Source organism: Erithacus rubecula, assembly GCF_903797595.1.
Source record: "Erithacus rubecula genome assembly, chromosome: 15".
NCBI lineage: Eukaryota > Metazoa > Chordata > Aves > Passeriformes > Muscicapidae > Erithacus > Erithacus rubecula.
This window is the reverse complement of record NC_136667.1, coordinates 8,697,841-8,718,223: the sequence shown is the minus strand read 5'-3', so window position 1 is coordinate 8,718,223 and position 20,383 is coordinate 8,697,841. Positions and strand designations below refer to the sequence as shown.

The following is a 20,383-nucleotide window of genomic DNA, read 5'->3' as shown; positions in this document are numbered from 1 at the left end:
TCTGCCTCTACTCCATCTATAGCAGCATTCAGCTCACAACACACTTGAGTTGTTGAGTTGTTGCTTTCTTGGAAAGTGTTCAACAAAACAAATTAAAACAGCATCAAAACAAACAAACAAAACTAAGGCCCCAATAAAAACACCTCACCCTGTTTCCCCCCACAGTTCCCTCCCACTTCCAGAGACCTGGAAAAGGAAGCTACAAACATGTTAGACTATAGAAACTGAGCTGCCAGCAAAGAGAAACGTATTACACCAACCTTGAGAATTAAACGTTTTTATTTTTGCCATAGAAAGCTCTAAGAACTAATATCACTTACTGATTAATGAAAAGTAGAACACAACTTTAAAAAGTATGTTAAGGAAAGACTGTACAACTATATACATCACAGCCAGGGCAAATCAAGGAATCTTTCACACGGAACATTTCCTAGGCAATAGCTGTAGAACTCAGAATTCAGTGTATATAGTTGTCAGCTTCTGCATCTTTTTATAAGCTGCATGCCTTAACAGAACAAAATAAATAAGCAGCAGATGTTATTCAATATTTATTTAGTTCACATAGTGGAATGTTATGGTATGAATCCCCAAAGAAACCAGACAGTGAGGATGCAGTTATTATTACCATATTCTGCAGCAGATTTGTTAATGGTTTTATATGCATAATACATGACTGTGAGGTTTGCTACCTTAGTTTGTTGAAATTTTTCATTTCTGTACAAATGCTTTGTCAGATTCAACCTTTTTCTTCCATTATTCCAAAGCCAATTTCTTAATATTTACAGAAGTTTTTTCATTAAGTTGAACTGGAAGTTAAATGCTTACAAAAACAAACAAAACCACAAAATGTAAGTGCAATAGCCAGAAATCTAAATATAAAAGCTTACTCATGGCCCCATGAAGTTTTCAAAGCATGGATTTAACATGTTTCCAAACCAATAAATACCGGAAGTGAAATTAAAAATATGCTTTACATACCTCTGGACTTTGGATATCAAAAATCACTTCCAAGGAAAACTGAAGACCCTGAGACACATGCAAGCACGAGTCTTCTAGCAAAAATAGTTACAAAGCCCTAATTTTCCAGTTTTCCTCCAAAAAGAGACCTTTACTAGGCACAGTTTAATTCAAGGTTTTAAATATATCAGCAGCAAATAGTGATAGCCATTATGTTTAATTCTGCACTTTGTAATGTATGCTTAATTCCAGATCACAAAACAGGCCATTTACTTGAGAGTTGGGCTCAATGATCCTTGTGGGTCCCTTCCAACTCAAGACTACTCTGCAATTAAACATGTGTTATGTCAATAACAAAAATAACATTGCATTGCTGTCATCACAAAGTTCAGGAAGTGCCACCACAGCACCAGCCAGCTCCAACCAGGCAATCCACACTCGTGTCACATGAGGATAATGTCTGACTGCAGAAGTGCCACCTCAGTTACACCCCACATTCCAAGCATCCCCCATTGTATTCAAAGGGGTCTGCAATATGATCTGGCAATAAGTAGGTGTATCATGTTCTTGGCTGGCAAAAGAGAAGTGCTGAGCATTACATGCACCATGTAAATAAATCGTCCTCCCATCATTGCTCACATGGATTTCTGGTATCTTTTTTGTAGCTCAACTTATATTTGAACCATTTATCATTTAAGTGCCTTTCTGTGAAGAGTACTGTATGTCTAAAACCTTTAACTTTGAAAGTCATAAAATCAAGATGATAACTTAAAACATGAAAAAGAGAAATCTGTAACTGCAATTTAAGCAATGAAAAGTTTCCATAACTAGTACTATGCCCAACAGCATTTCTCAGTCACCTTTAGAACCTGAGTTTTCATATTACCATTTACAAAAATTCAGCAAGTCACTAACTCTGAAATGCTGATTTATGATTCCAGTAAACAGCTGTCTTCCTCCACCATTTCCTGATCAAGTTGGACATGTCATTAATCTTTTAACTGCTTAAATAGGCACCAATTGCAAGGAGAATAAAATGGTAACATAATAAACTCAAACCTGAAAACAGCTGACAACTAGAAAACTGCAGAGAAATTATACTTTGGGTAATGGTGAATAAAGGGTATTTTCTGGTTGTTAGTTTAGTCCTCATCTTCCAAAATGTATAAATGGGGGAAAGTGTGGGCGGAAATCCAAATTTCTGTTACACTTGAAAATCTAGCCAAACAGACATATAAGATCTTCAGCAGTCTCAGTGCTAAACCAATACAACACTTACATGAATTAATAGCTTTGAGAAGACTTCAGATAAAAAAAATTAATATTTTTATCATAAATATCAAAATTCCTGACTGCAGCCTTTCTTCTTGAAGTAGAAAAAAAAAAAAAAAAAAAAAAAAAGGAGCAATACTTTATATCAAACCAATTACTGGCAATTTTTCCAGTAGCAAGAAAATAACAATAACAATATTTCTCAATGAAGAAGGTAACATTATCTCCTCCCTAAGTTTTCTAAGCCTCTTGACTATTGAGCTTCATGGGGTTTTGTTTTTTCCCATGCAAAAAGAATAAAATATCATGGTCCAGGACACTGAATACTGTGCTCACCATACTGCCAAGTGTAAGTAAAGTTCATTCAAGTTAGCCCTAATTGAGTATTGCTTGTTGACAAGACCTTTTGCACGAAGACAGATAATTCATAATATTTATAAAAGCAGAATTAAGATGCTAGCTCAAAACCAGACTATTCCAGTGTAGAAGGGGATCATGTATTTTGACCCCTTGTTCACAAATGTGAGTTGAGGGATTTTTTTTTTAATGGTTCGATGACCAAGAGACTATGATGAAAAAATCATACTGGTTTTTTCGTTAACATCTAAACATAATTTAGCATTAAAGTGCTAACATGAAAGAAAGGGTTTACATGGTAAGTATGGGTACAGGAAATACCTCAGTTATTTTAGAAATATTTCCAGCTCTTTAGAAGGAATTGTACATTTTCAAGCCACAAATTCTCGTGTTTTGATCAAATTTAACATAACTGGTAGTGCCTTAGAAATGTCTTACTCTCTATTAAAGTAAAATTTCTGATTAATTGCTTCCACAAATCACTGCATTTTACATGGTCCATCTAAGCACTACAATTTGATCACATGATAGAACAAGTTCATTTCTTTTAACTTTAACCTTTGATTTTACAGCAATTTGAACAGTTCAGTTAAAACAGCTGCAATGCTCCTGCACTGAATCCTTCTTCCAGCATTTCGAACATTTCAGTAAGATTCCGGTATCACAAACTCAAATTCAGTACTTCCCTCTGACGGGTTTTGTTTAAAAATTGTTTCATTTCCCTGCGGAACGAAAATGTCATCCCAGGTAATTTGTTTGGCTGGAGGGTTGGATGATGTTCCTTCAGTGCCATCCTTCCCTGAGCCAACACGATAGACAATTCCCGCCTCGCTGACGCCCGGGACGCTGCTGGGGCGGTCACTGATGTAGGCGTAGCGCCGGATCTGCAGGGACCTGCAGGGGTGCAGCCGGTACAGCTTCGTGTCGCCAGAAGGCTCTTGGCTGTGAACTGATCTGATGTGGGAAACTGTAATTTGGTAGTTGATGAAAGATTTGCCACACGTCAAGCACTGGTACCTTCGCTCCCCGGTGTGGTGAAGTTCGTGCTTGGTACGATATTCTGCCAGGGCAAAAACCTTGTCACAGTAGCGACACGGGTACTTCTTCTCCCAGGAGTGGACGTTGAAATGTCTCCGCAAGCTCGTCAGACACGCGTACGACCTCTTGCACACAATACAGATGTAGTAGACCCTGCCATCCACTATCAGCTCGTAGTGGTCGTCGTGCTTCACTTTCATGCGTTTCCCCTTTGGAGATTCATCGCCAGACGTTTTGGGTGTGTCATCAGGCTTGGCTTCCCCTTCCTCAGAATCACCCTTCACAGGGATGACTATGTCATAGGTATCCTCACCGATGTTTGCATACACCTTACAGCCTGTGGACAAGCCTTCTATTTCAGTTGCTGTATCTAATGTTATGATTTTCTGCCCATCTGCCACATTCTTTGATGCTAGACCCGAACTTAAATCCTTGTTGTTTCCAGAAAGGACATCTGAGATTTTTATTTTAAATTCTCCAGGTTTAGCAGATGGCTCTTGTGGAAATGTAACAACCTGTTTTTTCTGGACACCTGATCCTTCAGTGCTGGCTGCCTTAGGAACAGAAGGCTGTTGAACCAAAGAGCTGCTGCCGACGGAACCAGGACTAGAGGAGCTAACGATATCAACATCATCTTCAATAACCTCGTCATCATCAACAGCAGTTGCTTCCACTTCAGTTACGTAGCCATTATTGGATGGCTGCTGGTTGTCCTCAAGTAAATTAATTGTAGGAGTCACATGTGTTTGATGCAAGGAGCTGGCACCAAGTGATGAATTAAGCAGAGGCTTGTTCAGCACAATGATATTAGGAGTAAAATGCTGCGGTGTTGCTGGGACGAGTGATTCAGCACCTGGTTGTGTTTGGTTTGGGCTTAGCTGACTGGCAGACAAAGTGAGGTTCTGAGCTGCTGTGGTGTTTGTCAAATGGGGAGAGCCACCACTGCCACAGGATTTTTGGTCAGAAGCTCCAGCTGGACTTGAGCAAGGCTGGTTCTTGCTTGCAGCGTTTTTGTCTTTAGTACATTCTTTTGGAGGAACAATCTCAGAACAAAAAATTACATCATCATCCTCATCATCCGAATCGCTCACTGTAATTTTTGTAGTCTCATATTCTATGCCATGTAAGGAGAATGACTGTGTTATAACTGGCATCCCATCTGTTGCCTCTTGACTCTCTGGCCTGATTACAGTTACCTGTGTTTCAGCATCTCTTTGATTTGGACTAGAAGCAGAAGTTTTTGAAGCACTGTCTTTGACCTCACCTGGCACATTTTTGCCTTCGGCCGGAGGTATGCCCAGATCAGCTATGAATTTAACACCCAGCTCCTGCCCTGATTTAATCAGTTCATCAAGTAAATCAGATCGAACACTGATTATTTTGGAACTATAAATATAATTAAGAATTTCTGCAAAAATTTCTGCTCTTACAAAGCTCAGTTCAACCACTTGACTAGCCACTGAGAAGAGCTGGTGAAAATAAGTGCTTGAGGCTGAAAGGATGTTTCGGTGAGCTCGAAATTTCCGGTCCTCCACAATGACTGTAACATCACAAAAAAGGCCATGGTCACGCTGTTCATTCAAGGACTGAAGGAGCATGCTAGAATATTGTGTGTCTGTTGCAGAAATGAGTTTTTTCCCCTCCATCCCTACGAATGAAAAGCAAAAGACGTCAAATTAGTAAAAATGCAGATTTACAGTTTTAACTGTATGGCAACATTCATATATATACCGTCTATTCCTTCTTTAGGAAAAAAGCAAATCTGAGGTACTGTTCAGAAGATGATGTGCTACTGCACTCTGTAAATTTGTTTCTTACTGTTGTTAGTCCTTTATCCTTCTACACAAGGCACACGGAATTTTGAATATATCCTCTGTTCTTACAAGATGGGAAACAGAAACAACAGCTTATCTTAAGCAACAGCAAATAAGGGTAATTATAAAACCAAGAAGATGGAAGGTTTGGGTCCCTCAAGCAGCTTTAAATATTATTAGTAATTTCTTTTTAATTGTGAAATATTCCATAAATTGTTATGAGAAAGTCCAATAACATGAAGTTATTTATGGCCAGACATCAGAATCTGTGATTGCACACTACCAGCCAACCGAATTAATGAAAATGCTACGGATAGTGCACTTCCCAGAAAAATAAACTTTTTTTAATGCCATGTCATATATTTGCAAGGCTTTGTATTTCAAACCGAGACACCAAAGCAGCACCGTAGCAAAACAGACCTGCTAAGTCAAAGTAATCCATCTATCAGCCCATTCAAAGCCCCCCGATATGCTGCAAAAAACATCAAAATATGGAACAGCGAGTCACGAGCTCTAATTTTACCCGCAAAACTTTATTTCCGCAGGCCGGGCCGGGCCGGGCCGGGCCGGGCCGGATGAGACGCCGAGGCCGGGGCTCGGGCCGCCGCAGCCGGCCCGGGGAGCGCGTCCCGCGCGGCTCCCCCGCGACGCGGAGGCTCGGCCGGGAGAACGCGCGCTCCGAGCGGGGCCGCGGGGCAGCAGCGGCCGGAGCCCGAGCGGGAGCGGCGGCGCTGACAGCGGCGGGCTCGGGGAGCGGCCTGCCAGTACCGGGCCCGGGCTGCCGGGCGGCCCCTCCGCCGCTCCCCGCTCGCTGAGCCGCGCTGAGCCCCACGGGGCGAGAGGCGCAGCCGAGCCCCCGAGCCCGCGCTCCCCGCGTTACCTGCGCCGCGCTCCGGCCGCGGCCCCGCCGCCTCCCGCACCGCCGCGCCCGCCGCACCGCCGCCGGGGGGCGCTGCCGGCGCTGCCCTCGGCTCTGACCCGAGCGGCCTCGGGAACCTTCGGGCCGGGGCGGGGCCGAGCCGCGCCGCCGCCGCCGCCGCCCCGGGCCGGGCCCGCCCCGCGCTCTCCCGCCGCCGGCAGCCCCGAGCCCACGCGGCTCGGCGCGTCCGGGGCTCCGCGCACCGCCCGGCCCGCTCCGCCCGCCCCAGCGCCCCCCGCCTGCAGGAGGCCGCCTCAGGTGCCCAGCGTGCGGCCCCGACCCTGCTCCAGCGCAGGCCTTGGGGCGGCCCGGCTCCCGCCACGGGCCTCGCCGCGGCCTTGGCGATTCCCGCCCGGCTCCCCGCGCTCCGTGTCCCGGGCACAAACCCCCACAGCCGCCCCCGGTGACCGTGTGGCTCAGGCCGTGCAGACGCTACTTGCCGCCGAGTCTCATTTCGTTCCCGGGGCCATCGGCGCTGCTCTGGCACCTCGCCCAGCAGCGAGGGCGTGCAAGCCGCACCTGAGCGCCCTTCTCGTGCTGCGGGAGCCTTGATTTGGAATTCTCTGTTCCATAGGGACACGCGATACACTCTGCCAGCAGTTCTACAGACGGAACGGCTTTGACACAAAGTACCTCTGACAAAATGCGACTGGGCACATGACTCTGGGCACATCAGACATGTGGCCGCCAAAGAGATGCACCCACAGCGCGGCCTCTTGGAAACTTGCTGTTCAGGAATGTTCAAAGAACACGAAGACCATAAAAGATATTTTTCATGTTCGGTTACTGATCTGTTCCTTTTTTTTTTTTTTTTCTTTTTCCTATGCATTCTGTGGACTTGAACCACGGGGATTCCTGATTATTTTTAAGATTCAAAAACTTTGACAAGAACAAATGTCCTGTCAAGTTTGACAAAAAACATAACAGGCCACAGTCACTGGCAGAAATTACTGCAATCCTTCACTACATAAATCAGCAATGAAATGCTCCTGCCCAGGTTTATGAGCTCTTCTAGCAAGAAAATCACCTGCCAGGCTCCCTGTATTTAGTTAGTAAGAGAAGTGCCTTCTTGAAGGGAGCCTTCAGATTTTAAATGTTACAAAACCAGTTTCTGTTTATTTATAAATTTTGCCAGAGAGTTAATTGAAGGAGAATAAATAATAGAAAACATTTATCAGGGAAAACATAGGCTTTTCTTAAATTCTTTTCTCCTTTGATTTTTAGTAACACAGGCGGCTATATTAAATTAAAATAATACTATCATTGTTTTAACACTTAATCCAGTGCTTTTATTCTCCTCTAAAAATGTGTGGTGGCCCAAATTAAACAATTTCTTAGCCTTTCACCCTCCAGCCTTCAGGACTTCCCACTGCTTCTTCCAATACTAAACAACTAACAGGAAAATTTACAGCTACAGGTGAGCAGCGACTTGGAAGGATCCCTGCTCCTGAGGCATCACCAGATCTCAAAAATCAGGTTTGAACCACTTATTCTTAGGCACAGAAATGCTGCCTGATTTAAAATCTGCTGGGAGAGCTGCACCATCTCCTTGACTTTTACCTTTCTCACAGCAGCTTTTCTCTATGGCAACCCCTCCTGTCAGATATAAAATCTGAACCCCAGTGTCACATTGCCGAGTCAGGACAGAGCTGATGCTCTCCCCAGCTCAGCCAATTTGGCTGAAGCTGCCACAATCTTGTTGCACCTGAAAGTTGTATTTCAATGTGCTTCTTTTTTTTCCTTTTGTCAGCATGCATCTCCTAGCTTAGGGGTTGGTTTTTTCCACTTTTATTTTTAGATAAGCCTAGAAAGTGTTTGATGATTCAAGTCACACAAAACCTTACAATATAAATAATACTATAAAATAACTATTTCATCTAAGATATTGACAAGAAACATCTAGGATACAGAACTACATGTGGTATTCTTGGAACTCAAAAACCTGGTGAGAGATCCAATAGCAACTTTTATCTTCAGGTATAGAAGTGATCAAAAAACTCTGGGATGGAGGCTCTGAAAATATGGAGTACAAATTTAAATACATTTATGTGCAGGCTTTTGTGAGAAGACAAAAAAGTGTGCAATTCAGTAATTTGAGGTTTCAATTAAGTAATTTGAGGAGCTCTTCTGTCTTTAAAAAACCTAGTTTGTGAGAAAATTCTTTTAAAGAGCTGACAAATTTGAGAGACAAAGTAACGTTTTCCATCATGAAAATGTGTATTTTATGTTAAAGTAAATTAAATTTTAAGCAGAACAGTTGAGGGTTTTCCATAAAATTGAAATTCAATATTCAATAGTTATCCTACCTAAGATTATCTTTAAGGACAGAAGCATTGTTCCACTGGGGGAATTTCAAATAAATCTTCTGAAAGATTCTAAAATACACATTTCTGTTTGTGCTTTGAAGAAATCTCTGAGAATATTTCTCCTGCCAATCCCATTATATAAACCCTCATAACCCTCAATTAATAGTCCAGCAATCCTTTTTATTGACATTAGCAGTTATTGTAGATGCTGTTATGTACTGCATGAGCATTATTACTTGTATAGAAAAGCACTTCAAGTCACCTTATATTAGGTAACACAGGTGCAGAGTGCTCCTGAGGGAGATGTTTTAGTCATCACTTAGTCAGATCTGTTTGCCACAATAATTAAAGCAAGGAAGAAATCCAGCTGTCCTCACACAGACACAGGTGACAGTAACAACACACACACGGGCAAGCTCTGATAAATCTTTTTTCCCTTCCTGTTCTGCACATAGTTACTTACACACACACACACAAAAATTACACAATTTAAACAGGCTTCCTCCATCTAACAGATTTTTTATGATGCTTATGGTAGGTTTGGGCTCTAAAATACTGTTTCATTTGTGAAAAAGAATCTGACATACCCTGACATAATTTCTAGACAGCATAAACCAGCATGAGCTTCCCAGGGTGGAGCAAAATGCCCTTTTACACAGATCTGGCCAGACCCAGCGATATTACACTGCACTTTCCAGAGCTGAGCAGAAACTCGGGCTGTTTTTGAGAAAGCTCCCTGGCAACGTGGTCGAATCTCACGGGGAAGGGCGCTCACAGAAGAGCGGGTGTCTTATCTGAATACACAATTTGTATCATCTTCATAGATAAAGGTTGCAAAAAGCTTAAGATCATCAACTCCTACCGTTAACCCAGCACCATGTTCACCATTAAACCACGTCCTTAAGTGCCGTCTCCACACTTTTTTCAACATTTCCGGGGATGGTGACTCCACCACTTTATCGGGTGGCCCATTCCTGTGCTTGTACCCAGCCTAAGCCCCGCTGACGCAGCCTGGGGCCATTTCCTCCCTTCCTGTCAGTTTCGCCCTGAGACGCGGCACCGGAGCGGCAGCGCCGTGTCAGGCCGCGCCGGGCGGCGGAACCTCCGACACCGGGCCTTGCCCGGGCCGGGCCGTGTCCGCGCAAGAACGGGGAACCGCGCCGGGGCACGGTGAGCTGTCCGTGGGACAGTGCTGCTCCCGGGCCGCCCTGGACAGCTCCCGGGGCCGCGACCCCGCGCCGGTGCCTGCGGAGCGGGGCGGAGCCGGGCCCGCGCCGCCACCGGCCCCCGCCCGCGGCTCGCCCCCCGTCGCCGCCTCACCTTCCGCCGCCGCCGCGCTCGCGTCCATCGCTGCCGGGCGGCCGCCGCGGGGCACAAAAGGAGCCGCCGCCGCCGCCGCCGCCGCGCTGCCGGCCGGGCGGGTGGGGCGGTGACCCCGCGGGCGGGGCCGGCCCGCTCCCGCCCCGCTCCCGCCCCGCTCCCGCCCGGCCGGGACGCGCCGGAAGCCGCCGGAAGCGGCTCTGTCGCCGCCATGGCGCCAGCGTCCCGCTCCCGCTCCCCGCCCGCCGCCAGCTCCGACCGCCGCGGCCGCCGCTCCCGGTCCCGCTCCCGCGAGCGCAATGGCCCGAGGCGCCTGAGCCACCGGCGGAGCCGCAGCCGGTCCCGGAGCCCCGGCGCGCCGCGCTCCTCCGCGCACCACGGGCACCACCACCACGGCAAATGGCCCGAGTACTACGAGAAGGAGAAGGAGGAGATCCTGCGGCAGAGGTGAGCGCCGGCGCGGGGTCGAGCTTGCCCTGCCGGGCCCCACTACGCGCGGAGGGGACGGTGCTTCCGGGAGGGGCGGGGGCCTGCGGGTGCTGCGGGCACGGCCGGGCCCGGTGCTGTGCGGCCCCGCACGAACTGCCAGCCCCGCACGGGCACGGCCGGGCCCGGCACGAACTGCCAGCCCCGCACGGGCACGGCCGGGCCCGCTGCTGTGCGGCCCGGCACGAACTGCCAGCCCCGCACGGGCACGGCCGGGCCCGGCACGAACTGCCAGCCCCGCACGGGCACGGCCGGGCCCGGTTCTGTTCGGCCCCGCACGAACTGTCAGCCCCGCACGGGCACGGCCGGGCCCGGTTCTGAGCGGCCCCGCACGAACTGCCAGCCCCTGCCCGCGCTCCGTGCGTTCCCCGCGGGCAGGGCCACCCGGGGGTACCGGACGGAGCTCGGCTGAAGGGGTTTAACACCTGCTACCCCGATCCTCTGCAGTGTGCCGAGATCTTCTGCCAGACTGCCCGCCTGCGAACTTGCTCCTTGCTCTGAGCTATTTCTTATCCTTGTTGTAGCTGCTTTAAGCGAATAGAAACACTGATGTATAGAACTTTAAATGTTTTGTGGTGGATGTTACAAACTAGGCCTCAGTGACAGCGTTTTCCTTTACAGGAGACTCAATGAGAGAGAGAGAATTGGGGAACTTGGGGCACCTGAAGTCTGGGGGCTGTCACCAAAAGTTCCTGACCCAGAGTAAGACATATTTTTTCTTCATGTTTTTTATAATATTAATTATATATCAGTTCCCTTTATAAAAATGTTTTATCCCTGCACTAGTCATGGTGCCACAATACTTACTGTATCCGTTCCTTTCTGAAGTAATATAATGAGATCACTACTCTTTTCCCACCAAATAATTCCAACGTACCTGTTAGGCAATAAGTGATTTATTGTAGATCAAGTGACTGTTGTGTTGTAGTTCTGACAGCAGTTCCCAGGCTAAATTAGCTCTTTAATATTTTGCTCCCTTGCAAGGATTGACTCATTCATCTTTGGTCATATGTGTACCTTTGATCTCGAGTACAACAAAACAGATTTTAAGTATTAAACTGTTATTTTATTCAGTTCTGATGAGCACACACCAGTAGAAGATGAAGAGGCAAAATCTAAGAGTAGTTCTTCGGATTCCAGCTCAGAAGGTATTTTTGTTTTGACTTGCACAGCTTTTTTGAAAATGGGAAGCTACTGTGGCTTAGAATCTGCTGCTGCTGCTGCTTGCAGGGGTTTCCCTGGCTTGGATGGGTGGAAGTGAGTGGGGTGGGCTCCAGCCCAAAGGCGAGTGTTGCTTTGGGAAGATCAGGGAATACATATGGAACTAGGTGTTCTTTGTTCTCTAACGTTATCTTTTAAAACATTCTAGAGGAAAAGAAGAAAAAGAAGAAGAAAAGACAAAAGAAAAAACGTAAAGCATCCAAAAGAAAGCGCAGGAAACATTCTGAGGACAGTGACAGTGACTCAGAGTCTGAGCAGAACTCCAGTGGTAAGACAAGAGGGTTTCAGCTTGCAGTCTGGCCTCAGGAAATGGGATTTCTGAATTTAGCATCCACTGGGCCTCTCATGCCAGAGATCTGTTTGATATGTTCTCCTATTGACCAGTACTGCAGGGAGCCTTCTACTAATGCTTTCCCAGCATAAACAAGTCCCATCCTTGTTTGCACTCAGGCAGTGGGAATAGGCTCAGGGTTAGGGTAATGGTTATGGTAGTGGTTTGGGTGAGGATTAGGTTAATTGGTAGGGGTAGTGGTTAGTGTAATTCTCAGCAGTAGCATTAGGAGCATGGTTAGGCTTAGGGTTAAGGTTGAGAGAGTAAAAGAGCCATAGCTCCAGGAATACTGGGGCTGGAAAAGTCATGCCAGGGCAATCCCAGCAAAGCCTAACATTGCTGTTCCTGCATCATTCTAACCTGGAAAACCCATAGTATTGAGTTTGGGTTTGGGCAAGGGCTAGGATTAGATTAATTGGTAGGGGTAGTGGTTAATGTAATTCTTAGTGTTATGGGAATGGTTAGCCTTAGGGTTAGGGTTGATAGAGTCAAAGAGACCACAGCTCCATGAACATTGGGGCTGTAAAAGGCATGCCATACCATTCACAGGGCAGTAAACTACTTAGTTATAACTAATCATTTCTTTCTGATAATAGATACACCTTTTTTTTTTTCAGATGAAGATAAAAAGAAAAGCAAGAAGAGAAAAAAGAAGAACAAAAAGTAAGTGTCATGGTTGCTGTGTGTCATGCTGGTTGCTACTGGCTGGAAAGCTGATCGGTTTTCCTTGCAGGCCCTGAGGGAGCCTGAGGACCTTGGATAATTTGCAAGAACTGGCAAATAGTGTTAATTTGATGGATTTTATTTAAGTCTACACAATTGTGCAGCACAAACAGCTCCCTGTAGAGTCACTTTCTAACACTATGAAAATCAAAACAGAACATATATATTGCCTTGGTTTTGCTTAAAGTGTTTTGTATGAAACAGCAGACAGCCAGTCTTCCTATAGGTGGAAGTTACCTTGAGAAACTAATTATTTGAGTATGATTCCAAACACCTTCTTTCATCTTAAATTTTGATAAATAGCATGTCTGTCTGTCTTTATCACAGGAAGAAGTATAAGAAAAAGAAAGCTAAGAAGAGCAGGAAGGAATCTAGTGATTCAAGTAGCGAAGATTCTGATGATGAAATGCTTCAAGGGGATGATCTCTGGATTGAGAGATCAAGTAGGTTCATCTGACTTTAGACTTGGGTGGAAGCTTCTTGATGTCCTTTTTGTGAAGTCATCATTAAGTCTTGGTGACCTTTGTAACACTTCAGATAACAAAGAACAATAGGCACAAGATTAATCTTCCTCATTATTTGACTGTTGCAGAAAATACTGAAGCTGACAGTTTGATTGGACCAGAGGCACCCAAAACTCATGCATCTCAGGATGACAGGCCTTTGAAGTGAGTAGCCAGCTCTAATGGTACTTTGATCAAATCAAGTAAATCAAGTGTGAAAGTTACTTTTCAAAAGGGTTGTTCCAACAATAAGGTATGCAGAGGGAGAAATGCTGTGCCAGAAATTCACAGACAGAAGTTCTAGTGGTTCTGGGTTTTCCCCTGACCTGAATTTGGGTAGAAAGGTCTGATTTATGCTTTTTAGCCTTGATTCCTAGAAAAATCAATTGTAAGTGCCTTCATTTTAAAGATCTGCCATATTGTGACTTCATAGTGTCATCAGAATGAACTCGGTTGATAATTTAAGATGTTGTTGCTAGTGTTGCCATAAGGAAGAAACAGGCCAATATGTGGGAAAGAATAAGAAAGTGATTAAAATTGCAGCTGTATATAGTAGTGGACAGGGAAGTTGGATGTTTAGCTCAGGCTCTCTCTCTCAGCAGCTGTTGAAATCACCACTTTGTTTTTCCAGCTATGGACATGCCCTCCTGCCCGGTGAAGGTGCAGCCATGGCAGAGTATGTAAAAGCAGGGAAACGCATTCCGCGCAGAGGGGAAATCGGCCTGACAAGCGAAGAGATCGCGTCGTTTGAGAGCTCTGGTTATGTCATGAGTGGCAGCAGGTATGGGTTTGATGATGGCACTGGTTCAGTGGAATTTTCAAGAGCAGCTTTCTCTGCTGGTTGAACAGAATATTGCTTCCAAGCTCTACTTGCATGCACGGAGGAGAAGGTGCTCTGCTTTCAATAATCTACAGTAAGCTCCCCATTGCTAAAGATGGATAGTGAGTTTTTCAAGGACACTTTTTCTTCAAGAGCCAAAGTTCTTCACGGGCAATACTCTTCTAATTATTTCAAATGAGGAGATACTTGTGTCAGGCAGCTTGAAGGTCTGTTTGGACAGCCCTGGGGATGTGCTGGCTCTTCAGCAGGAGACAAATCAATGTGTGAGAAATTTGCTGCACTTTCTTTTTATGACAAACAGGAATCTCAGTTAAATTTTGGTGAGCCATCAGTTGACCACTCTGAAGGTAGGGGAGGCTTCTGGTTAACTGCCTGAGAACAGACACCCCCAGAAATCAGTTCCTTGCTTTGCCACACTCCTTCCTGGAAGGTTAGTGTGCAGTTTGGGTTATCTAGTTTAGGTATCTGTTTTGCCAGTTGGCAGGGTCAGCACAAAAGATGCAGATACCAACTTTAAGGAGTAAGTATAATTTGCTACAGTGCAAAACTGCAAAGAATTACAAAGGATAAGCTAAATAATGCACCTAATCATCAGTGCAAAAGATTGCCTAGAGTGATTAAGAAAGATACATCACCAGTTACCCTAATACTTTACTATCACCCAGATCTGCCCATCAGCTGGGGAGCCCCGGTCTCAGCAAAGGATTGGAGAACCATTCCTGGGAATTCCTATGTGTGTGTCCACCTGTAGGCAAGTCCTCCATCTTCACTGTGAGAGGGCCCAGCTTTTAGACTGTAGAACAAACAAGCTTACACAGCTTCTCGTGCAGGAACGTATGGTTTCATCCTCTCTTGGATTCCACCCAAAGCCTGGTCAGGGCTTGAGGAGGAACCAAGGGAGCTGGTTTTGATCATATACCTTCAGACAAGGCCAAATGTCTGATTTCATGCCTTGGTCTGGCTTCTAAATGCAGAAAGATAAATGTGTTCATGTCACACTACCTATTTCACTAATGATCACGCATATTATCTTAATGAGTGGATACAAATACAACATTTTGTTGGAAGGTTCATCCAGAGGTCAGCTTTGGCTCAGGGCCTGTTGTTCAGGCCTTAGTACTTCAGTATCTTTATTGGAAGCCCCTGAACACATGGAGGGCAGTTGATGGCTGGGAGCTGTGGCAGGCACTGACCCTCTGCCCGTTCTCCCCACAGGCACCGGCGCATGGAAGCTGTGCGTCTGCGCAAAGAGAACCAGATCTACAGCGCGGACGAAAAGAGAGCCCTGGCATCCTTCAACCAGGAGGAGAGGAGGAAACGAGAGAATAAGATCCTTGCAAGCTTTCGAGAGATGGTCTACAGAAAGACTAAAGGCAAAGAGGAAAAATAGTGCTTCATTTGAGCTGCACACCATAGCTTGCACCACGTGGCAGCTAACCCAGTCCAGTTGTGATTTGAGAAAAGCTGCAGGTGCTGCAGCACCTTTCACCCAACAGGGCCAAGCCTCAGGGGTGGATTACTTGTGTCACGGAAACAGAGTGATTTTCATCAGATTTTCTTGGATGATTTGTTTACCATCTGCAAGGAATCCCTGAAAAGAGAAGGCTACAAGGCAGGAAGAGCCAGGGGAGATTAGAGCTGTCAATGTTCTGCACTTGCTTTGAATCAGACAAGCCAAAGGATCCCATGGGAAGGCTTTGTAACCTAATGACAATAAGTGTGATTTTTTTATTCCATTTATTTTTATTAATCATAGGATCATTTAGCTTGGGGAAGACCTTTAACAAGCTACTAGCACCAGTAGCAAAAATAAAGGAACTCCTGAGTTCCTGTTTTAAGATCCAGAACTTATTTTTTCACAAGACTTTTAGATTTAGGTTTTTTTCTCAAAACATTTGAGTTTGGTTTGTTATTCAAACTAGACATGTAAATATTTTGTAAATGAGTTTGTAATTTAATACTGATAGGCCTCAGTTACTTTCGAGCAAGCAGATCACAACTGAGCTGTAAAGTAACAGTAATAGATGGGTCTGATCTTCAGTCCACTGAAACACATGGTTAAGAACTAAGTTGCTTGCTTCTTTTTCTCCTATGTTATACATAGGCATCAGTGCAGTTGGGTGCAGTGATTGGAACTCCTGGATGTACACAGGTGGTAACAAGGATGTATCTTTCAATTTATTTGAAATGTTTTTGTTTATGGAAGTGTTCTAGATTAAACCCTTATTTTAACTACTGTAGTATTTTAGTTTGGTCTGCTTCAGCAGTATTAAATGGCTTGCTTTAAACTCTGTGCTTGGAGGCTTTGCTCATCAGGCAGTGTTTATGAGGTGGTTATCTTTGATTCAACTGATTTCCACACGTATCTCCTCTAACTTCTTTTTTTCAAATGTTTTGGAAAACAAAATGGTTTTGAGAGGTGGGTTGTTTCTCTTTTCTTCTCCTAATTTATTTTTTTTTTAGTTCCTCTAAGTCTAGCAGCAGAAATGTCTTGTATATTTGCATCAGGAAAATAAAAGTCCTGAAGTTGTATAATGTTTTCCCTGGAGTTCCACAGTGCTGGCATTCACAAACAGCAAATTCTGCCCAGCTGCCTCTTCCCATTTACACTCTGGAACCTGGTTCCATCCTGCTGTCCCCACCCATACCTGCCAGGGACTGTCACACATAGCCAGCTGCCATGTCAGGGCATAGCCCATTTTGCACAGGTTCAATGCTTTTTGTCTATCCACAAAGTAGAAATGCAATTAAGGAAGACCTTTTCTTTCTTCATTGTGTATATTTGGTTTTCCACAACAGAGTATTGGTAATGGTGAATTGGAGCTGTTCATTGGGAAGCAAGTCTTTCTGTGCACACTATTTTATTTTCAATTATGTCCTGAAGCCATTTTTCTCTAAACTGACACTGTTCTGGCCTGGAGAATGAAATAAAAATAAGGTAGATTGTAAACATAATATTGAATCCAATTTTGGCCAGCTGAGAGCCGCCCTTTATTCACCGCTTAAGGCTATCTGCTGCAATAAATCCCCCACCTAGACCCATGTAAAGCAGGACAAATTTCTGGAGAATGCAGATGCCCTCACGGTGGCTGTTCATGCCTCTGAGTGAAGCTAGTCATTTCACACAGCAACTTCCACTTCTCTGCTATTATTGATTCTGACAACTTCCACTTCTCTGTTATTGCAAACTTATTTAGATCAAGCTCCCTATTTGGTTTTGGAATGGAAAAGTCTGCTAAAACAGAAAAGTAATAACATTTACCTCCGAATCAGCCTGCTGGACTCCAGTCTGTAGAAGACTTCCACAGGTGCAGTCTGCAAAAAAGCAGAGACAGGGCAGAGGCCATGAACAGCCCCTCAAAAAGCAGACATTGTAATTAAAAATAATCTTGATATTTGGTTTGGGCAGAGGGGAAGATGCTGCTCAGGGACTGGCTGGGCATTGGTTAGCGAGTGGTGAGTAATTGTTTTCATGTGCATCACTTGTCTTTCATAGGGTTTTTTCCTCAGTTTGGTTTCTTTTCTCCTCAATTTGTTAATATTATTCTACTTATATCTTAATGTTATTACACTTTTTCTTACACTTTTAATTCTCTCTCCCATCCCATGGTGATGGGGAAGGAGTGAGCAAGCAGCTCTGCTTAGCTGCCAGCTGGGGTTAAACCACAGACTCTTATTTGGGGATCCATAACCATTAAGTAGAACCACTAAGGTTCAGTATGACTTATGCCTGGAGGTAAGAAGTCTACTCAGTGCAATTTATTTCATTTTTTTCTTTTGAGTTGAAAGTGTTCATCGTACAGGTGCAAACTTCAGGGTGATCAGGAAGGGGACTCTGAGACAGCTTGAAGAGCAAAGTGTCACTCTCTACTGACCCCTCATTCTGTAACTCACTTCTACTCAGCCCTTTTTACAGCTGCCCAGAACGATTGTTGCTTGGGCAGGGAAGACTGTAAGAGCAGGAAGGCAGATGTAGGATCCTGCCAGATTCTGTTTGTCAGGTTCTGTCAGTCAGTGATTTGGGAACTAACCCAGACTCCTGCTCTGTGCCTTGCTCCCCTTGCACCATGGTGTGTTTCTGTTGGGCCACATCTGAATCTCCTGCCATCGTTCTGGAAATGTCCAGGCCTTATCAGCATCTCCATGAGAGCTGCTGGCTCCTCACCAGTCTCTCCACTGACCTGGCATTTCCATGCCTCAGGAATACCACTGTACTCCTGTCCCTTACAGGACTAGTCCATCCACACCATTTCTGAATACTTACATCAGGTTTGAATTTGGAGATCACTATAACGAAGTAGACATTTGCCATTGCTCGTGGGAGGGGTTTTCTGCGTGTTGGGAGGCCCCAGCAAGTTCTGTAATGGTACCTCTTGCTGTCCTTCAGTTCTTCTTCCTCGAGAAATTCTGTGTGGTGAAGCCAGCTTTCATGAATGTCCCATGTCTGTTGAATAAAAGCACCACACTAAGACTCTGTCTGCCTAGTAGAGCTGACTTAAGGGTGATGCTAAAAAGGAACACAGGTGCTCTCCTTTAATTTTTCATACTTCTTAACAGTGAGAAGGTGTGACCTTCCCGAGTGGATGGAATTGTGACTCACAGAAATTAGTTCTTCAATTTGCTGCCGTCCTCTCTCCACTGTGAAGTTCTTGGATGTGGTCCACGGGATATTTTTGATGACATGCTTGGTTTCTAAAACAGATAAAATGCTTACAAATCCTCCTGAAAAGACCTCAGCACATTCTAGTAGAGCAAACACAACACCTTTCTCTGTTTCCTTGGCCTCTGGAAGACGTTCCTCTGTACTGCTTCTCTCATTTTCTGGGGGGATGTAATCTTTTTCCTCACTGGCAGCTTTTTCCTCTTCCTTGTCCATTGGCTTCACCTTTAGAGAGACAAACGCACAGACACTGAGAGAGCCTGGTGTGAGAGCCGCAGGCCCGTCTGAGGAACGCGGGGAGCAGCGGGCAGTCCCTCCCCGTCCCCGGTTCTCACCCCGGCGCTGCTCACGCCGCTTGGCGCTCCCGGGCCGGCGGCTGCTGCTCCGCCGCTGTCCCGGCCAGGCCGGCGGTGCCCAGGCGCGGCGGGGGCTCCCGGGGCGCTCCGGTGCTGGTGCCCGAGCCCGGGGAGCCGCCCGGGCCCGGCCCCGCGCCGTCACCATGGCGAGCCCGAGCCGCTCCCGGCAGCCCCTCGGCATTCCCTGCCGCGGGAACGCCTCCGGCAGGCGCCGCCTCCCGGCAAGGGAAGGCGGTGAGGGCAAGAGCACAGCTCCGGCGTCCAGGCAGGCTCTCTGCCTGTCAGTTTGGCCATTCGGGAGCTAAAGCAGCCTCCAGCCCGTGCTCTGCCATGCAGACTGTCCAGCCCGGTGCACTGGGGTGCTGAGCAACAGCGCTTGCAACACACAGACCTTCAGAGGGAAAGGACCACGGGTACTGTGTGAGAGAAGCCGGAAAGGTTTTAGCAGATCACAGGGAACTGGATTTCCAGGATGACAAGAGGCCTTGGGGCAGGGGGTAGGAATTGCTCCAGAGTGAGCAGAGATTGAGCAGAGATTCCCCTGCAACCCGTGTTGCAAGACGATGGTGAGGCAGCTGTGCCCCTGCAGGTCCATGATGGAGCAGAGATCCACCTGCACCCCAGGAATGACCCCATGGCGGAGCAGGTGGATGCACCCAGGCTGTGACCCCGTGGGAAGCTCGTGCTGGAGCAGGCGCTGGCAGGACCTTGGTGCCCAAGGAGAGAGGAGCCCACACTGCAGCAGGTTTGCTGGCAGGAGCTGTGACCCTGCTGGAGCAGCTGGTTCCTGAAGGACTGCACTTTATGCGTGGGACCCATGCTGGAGCAGTTGATGAAGAACTGCAGCCCATGGGAAGCACTCACACTGGAGAAGTTAGTGAAGGAGTTTCCCATGGGAGGGACCCCATGCTGGAGCAGGGGAAGAGTGTGAGGAGTTCTCCCTCGAGAAGGAAGGACCAATAGAGATGCGGGGTGACATCTACCACAACTCCCATTCCCCATTATCCTGTGCAGCTCAGAAGGGAGGAGGCAGAAAATAACATGAGTGAAGATGAACCTAGGAAGAAGGGAGGAGTAGGGGGAAGGTGTTTTATGATTTAACTTCTCATTACCCTGCTCTTATCTGTCAATACATTAAATTAATTTCTCCTAGTCAAGTCTCATTTGCCTGTTACAGTTACTGATGAATGGTCTTTTCCTCTCCTTTTCTCAACTCACCAGCATTTCAATGTATTTCCTCTCCCCTGTTCAGCTGAGGACAGGACTGAAGAATTTTTTT

At 46.2% G+C, this 20,383-nt stretch overlaps 3 protein-coding genes across 6 annotated transcripts; 1 reads left to right on the top strand and 2 right to left on the bottom strand.

Annotated features, from left to right (window-relative positions):
* Window positions 1-261: 261 nt before the first annotated feature.
* Window positions 262-10,143, bottom strand: ZBTB33 (zinc finger and BTB domain containing 33). Of its 3 annotated transcripts, none has more exons than XM_079318508.1 (2): window positions 9,984-10,143; window positions 262-5,272 (listed from the first exon to the last, which is right to left on the bottom strand). In XM_079318508.1, exons 1-2 carry the CDS (start codon window positions 10,009-10,011, stop codon window positions 3,231-3,233), a joined length of 2,070 nt encoding a protein of 689 aa, XP_079174634.1. In that variant the 5' UTR covers window positions 10,012-10,143; the 3' UTR covers window positions 262-3,230. The 3 variants fall into 3 exon arrangements, with proteins under 3 accessions (XP_079174634.1, XP_079174632.1, XP_079174633.1); XM_079318506.1 differs by lacking the exon at window positions 9,984-10,143 and adding an exon at window positions 6,319-6,731; XM_079318507.1 differs by lacking the exon at window positions 9,984-10,143 and adding an exon at window positions 5,962-6,027.
* Window positions 10,144-10,194: 51 nt separating this feature from the next.
* Window positions 10,195-16,328, top strand: NKAP (NFKB activating protein; the record flags this gene model as incomplete). The annotated part of the gene is made up of 9 exons (XM_079318516.1): window positions 10,195-10,430; window positions 11,091-11,171; window positions 11,544-11,617; window positions 11,839-11,958; window positions 12,639-12,684; window positions 13,072-13,187; window positions 13,337-13,412; window positions 13,879-14,028; window positions 15,304-16,328. The coding sequence occupies 9 exons, from the start codon at window positions 10,195-10,197 to the stop codon at window positions 15,476-15,478; spliced, it is 1,074 nt and encodes a 357-aa protein (XP_079174642.1). The 3' UTR covers window positions 15,479-16,328.
* A 207-nt stretch (window positions 16,329-16,535) lies between these two features.
* Window positions 16,536-19,284, bottom strand: AKAP14 (A-kinase anchoring protein 14). 2 transcript variants are annotated; one of them, XM_079318523.1, is made up of 6 exons: window positions 19,099-19,282; window positions 18,853-18,973; window positions 18,689-18,780; window positions 18,353-18,532; window positions 17,351-17,403; window positions 16,536-17,003 (listed from the first exon to the last, which is right to left on the bottom strand). In XM_079318523.1, the coding sequence occupies exons 2-6, from the start codon at window positions 18,962-18,964 to the stop codon at window positions 16,916-16,918; spliced, it is 525 nt and encodes a 174-aa protein (XP_079174649.1). In that variant the 5' UTR covers window positions 18,965-18,973; window positions 19,099-19,282; the 3' UTR covers window positions 16,536-16,915. The 2 variants fall into 2 exon arrangements, with proteins under 2 accessions (XP_079174649.1, XP_079174650.1); XM_079318524.1 differs by having other exon boundaries at window positions 16,862-17,003; window positions 17,351-17,444; window positions 19,099-19,284.
* Between the last annotated feature and the right edge of the window lie 1,099 nt (window positions 19,285-20,383).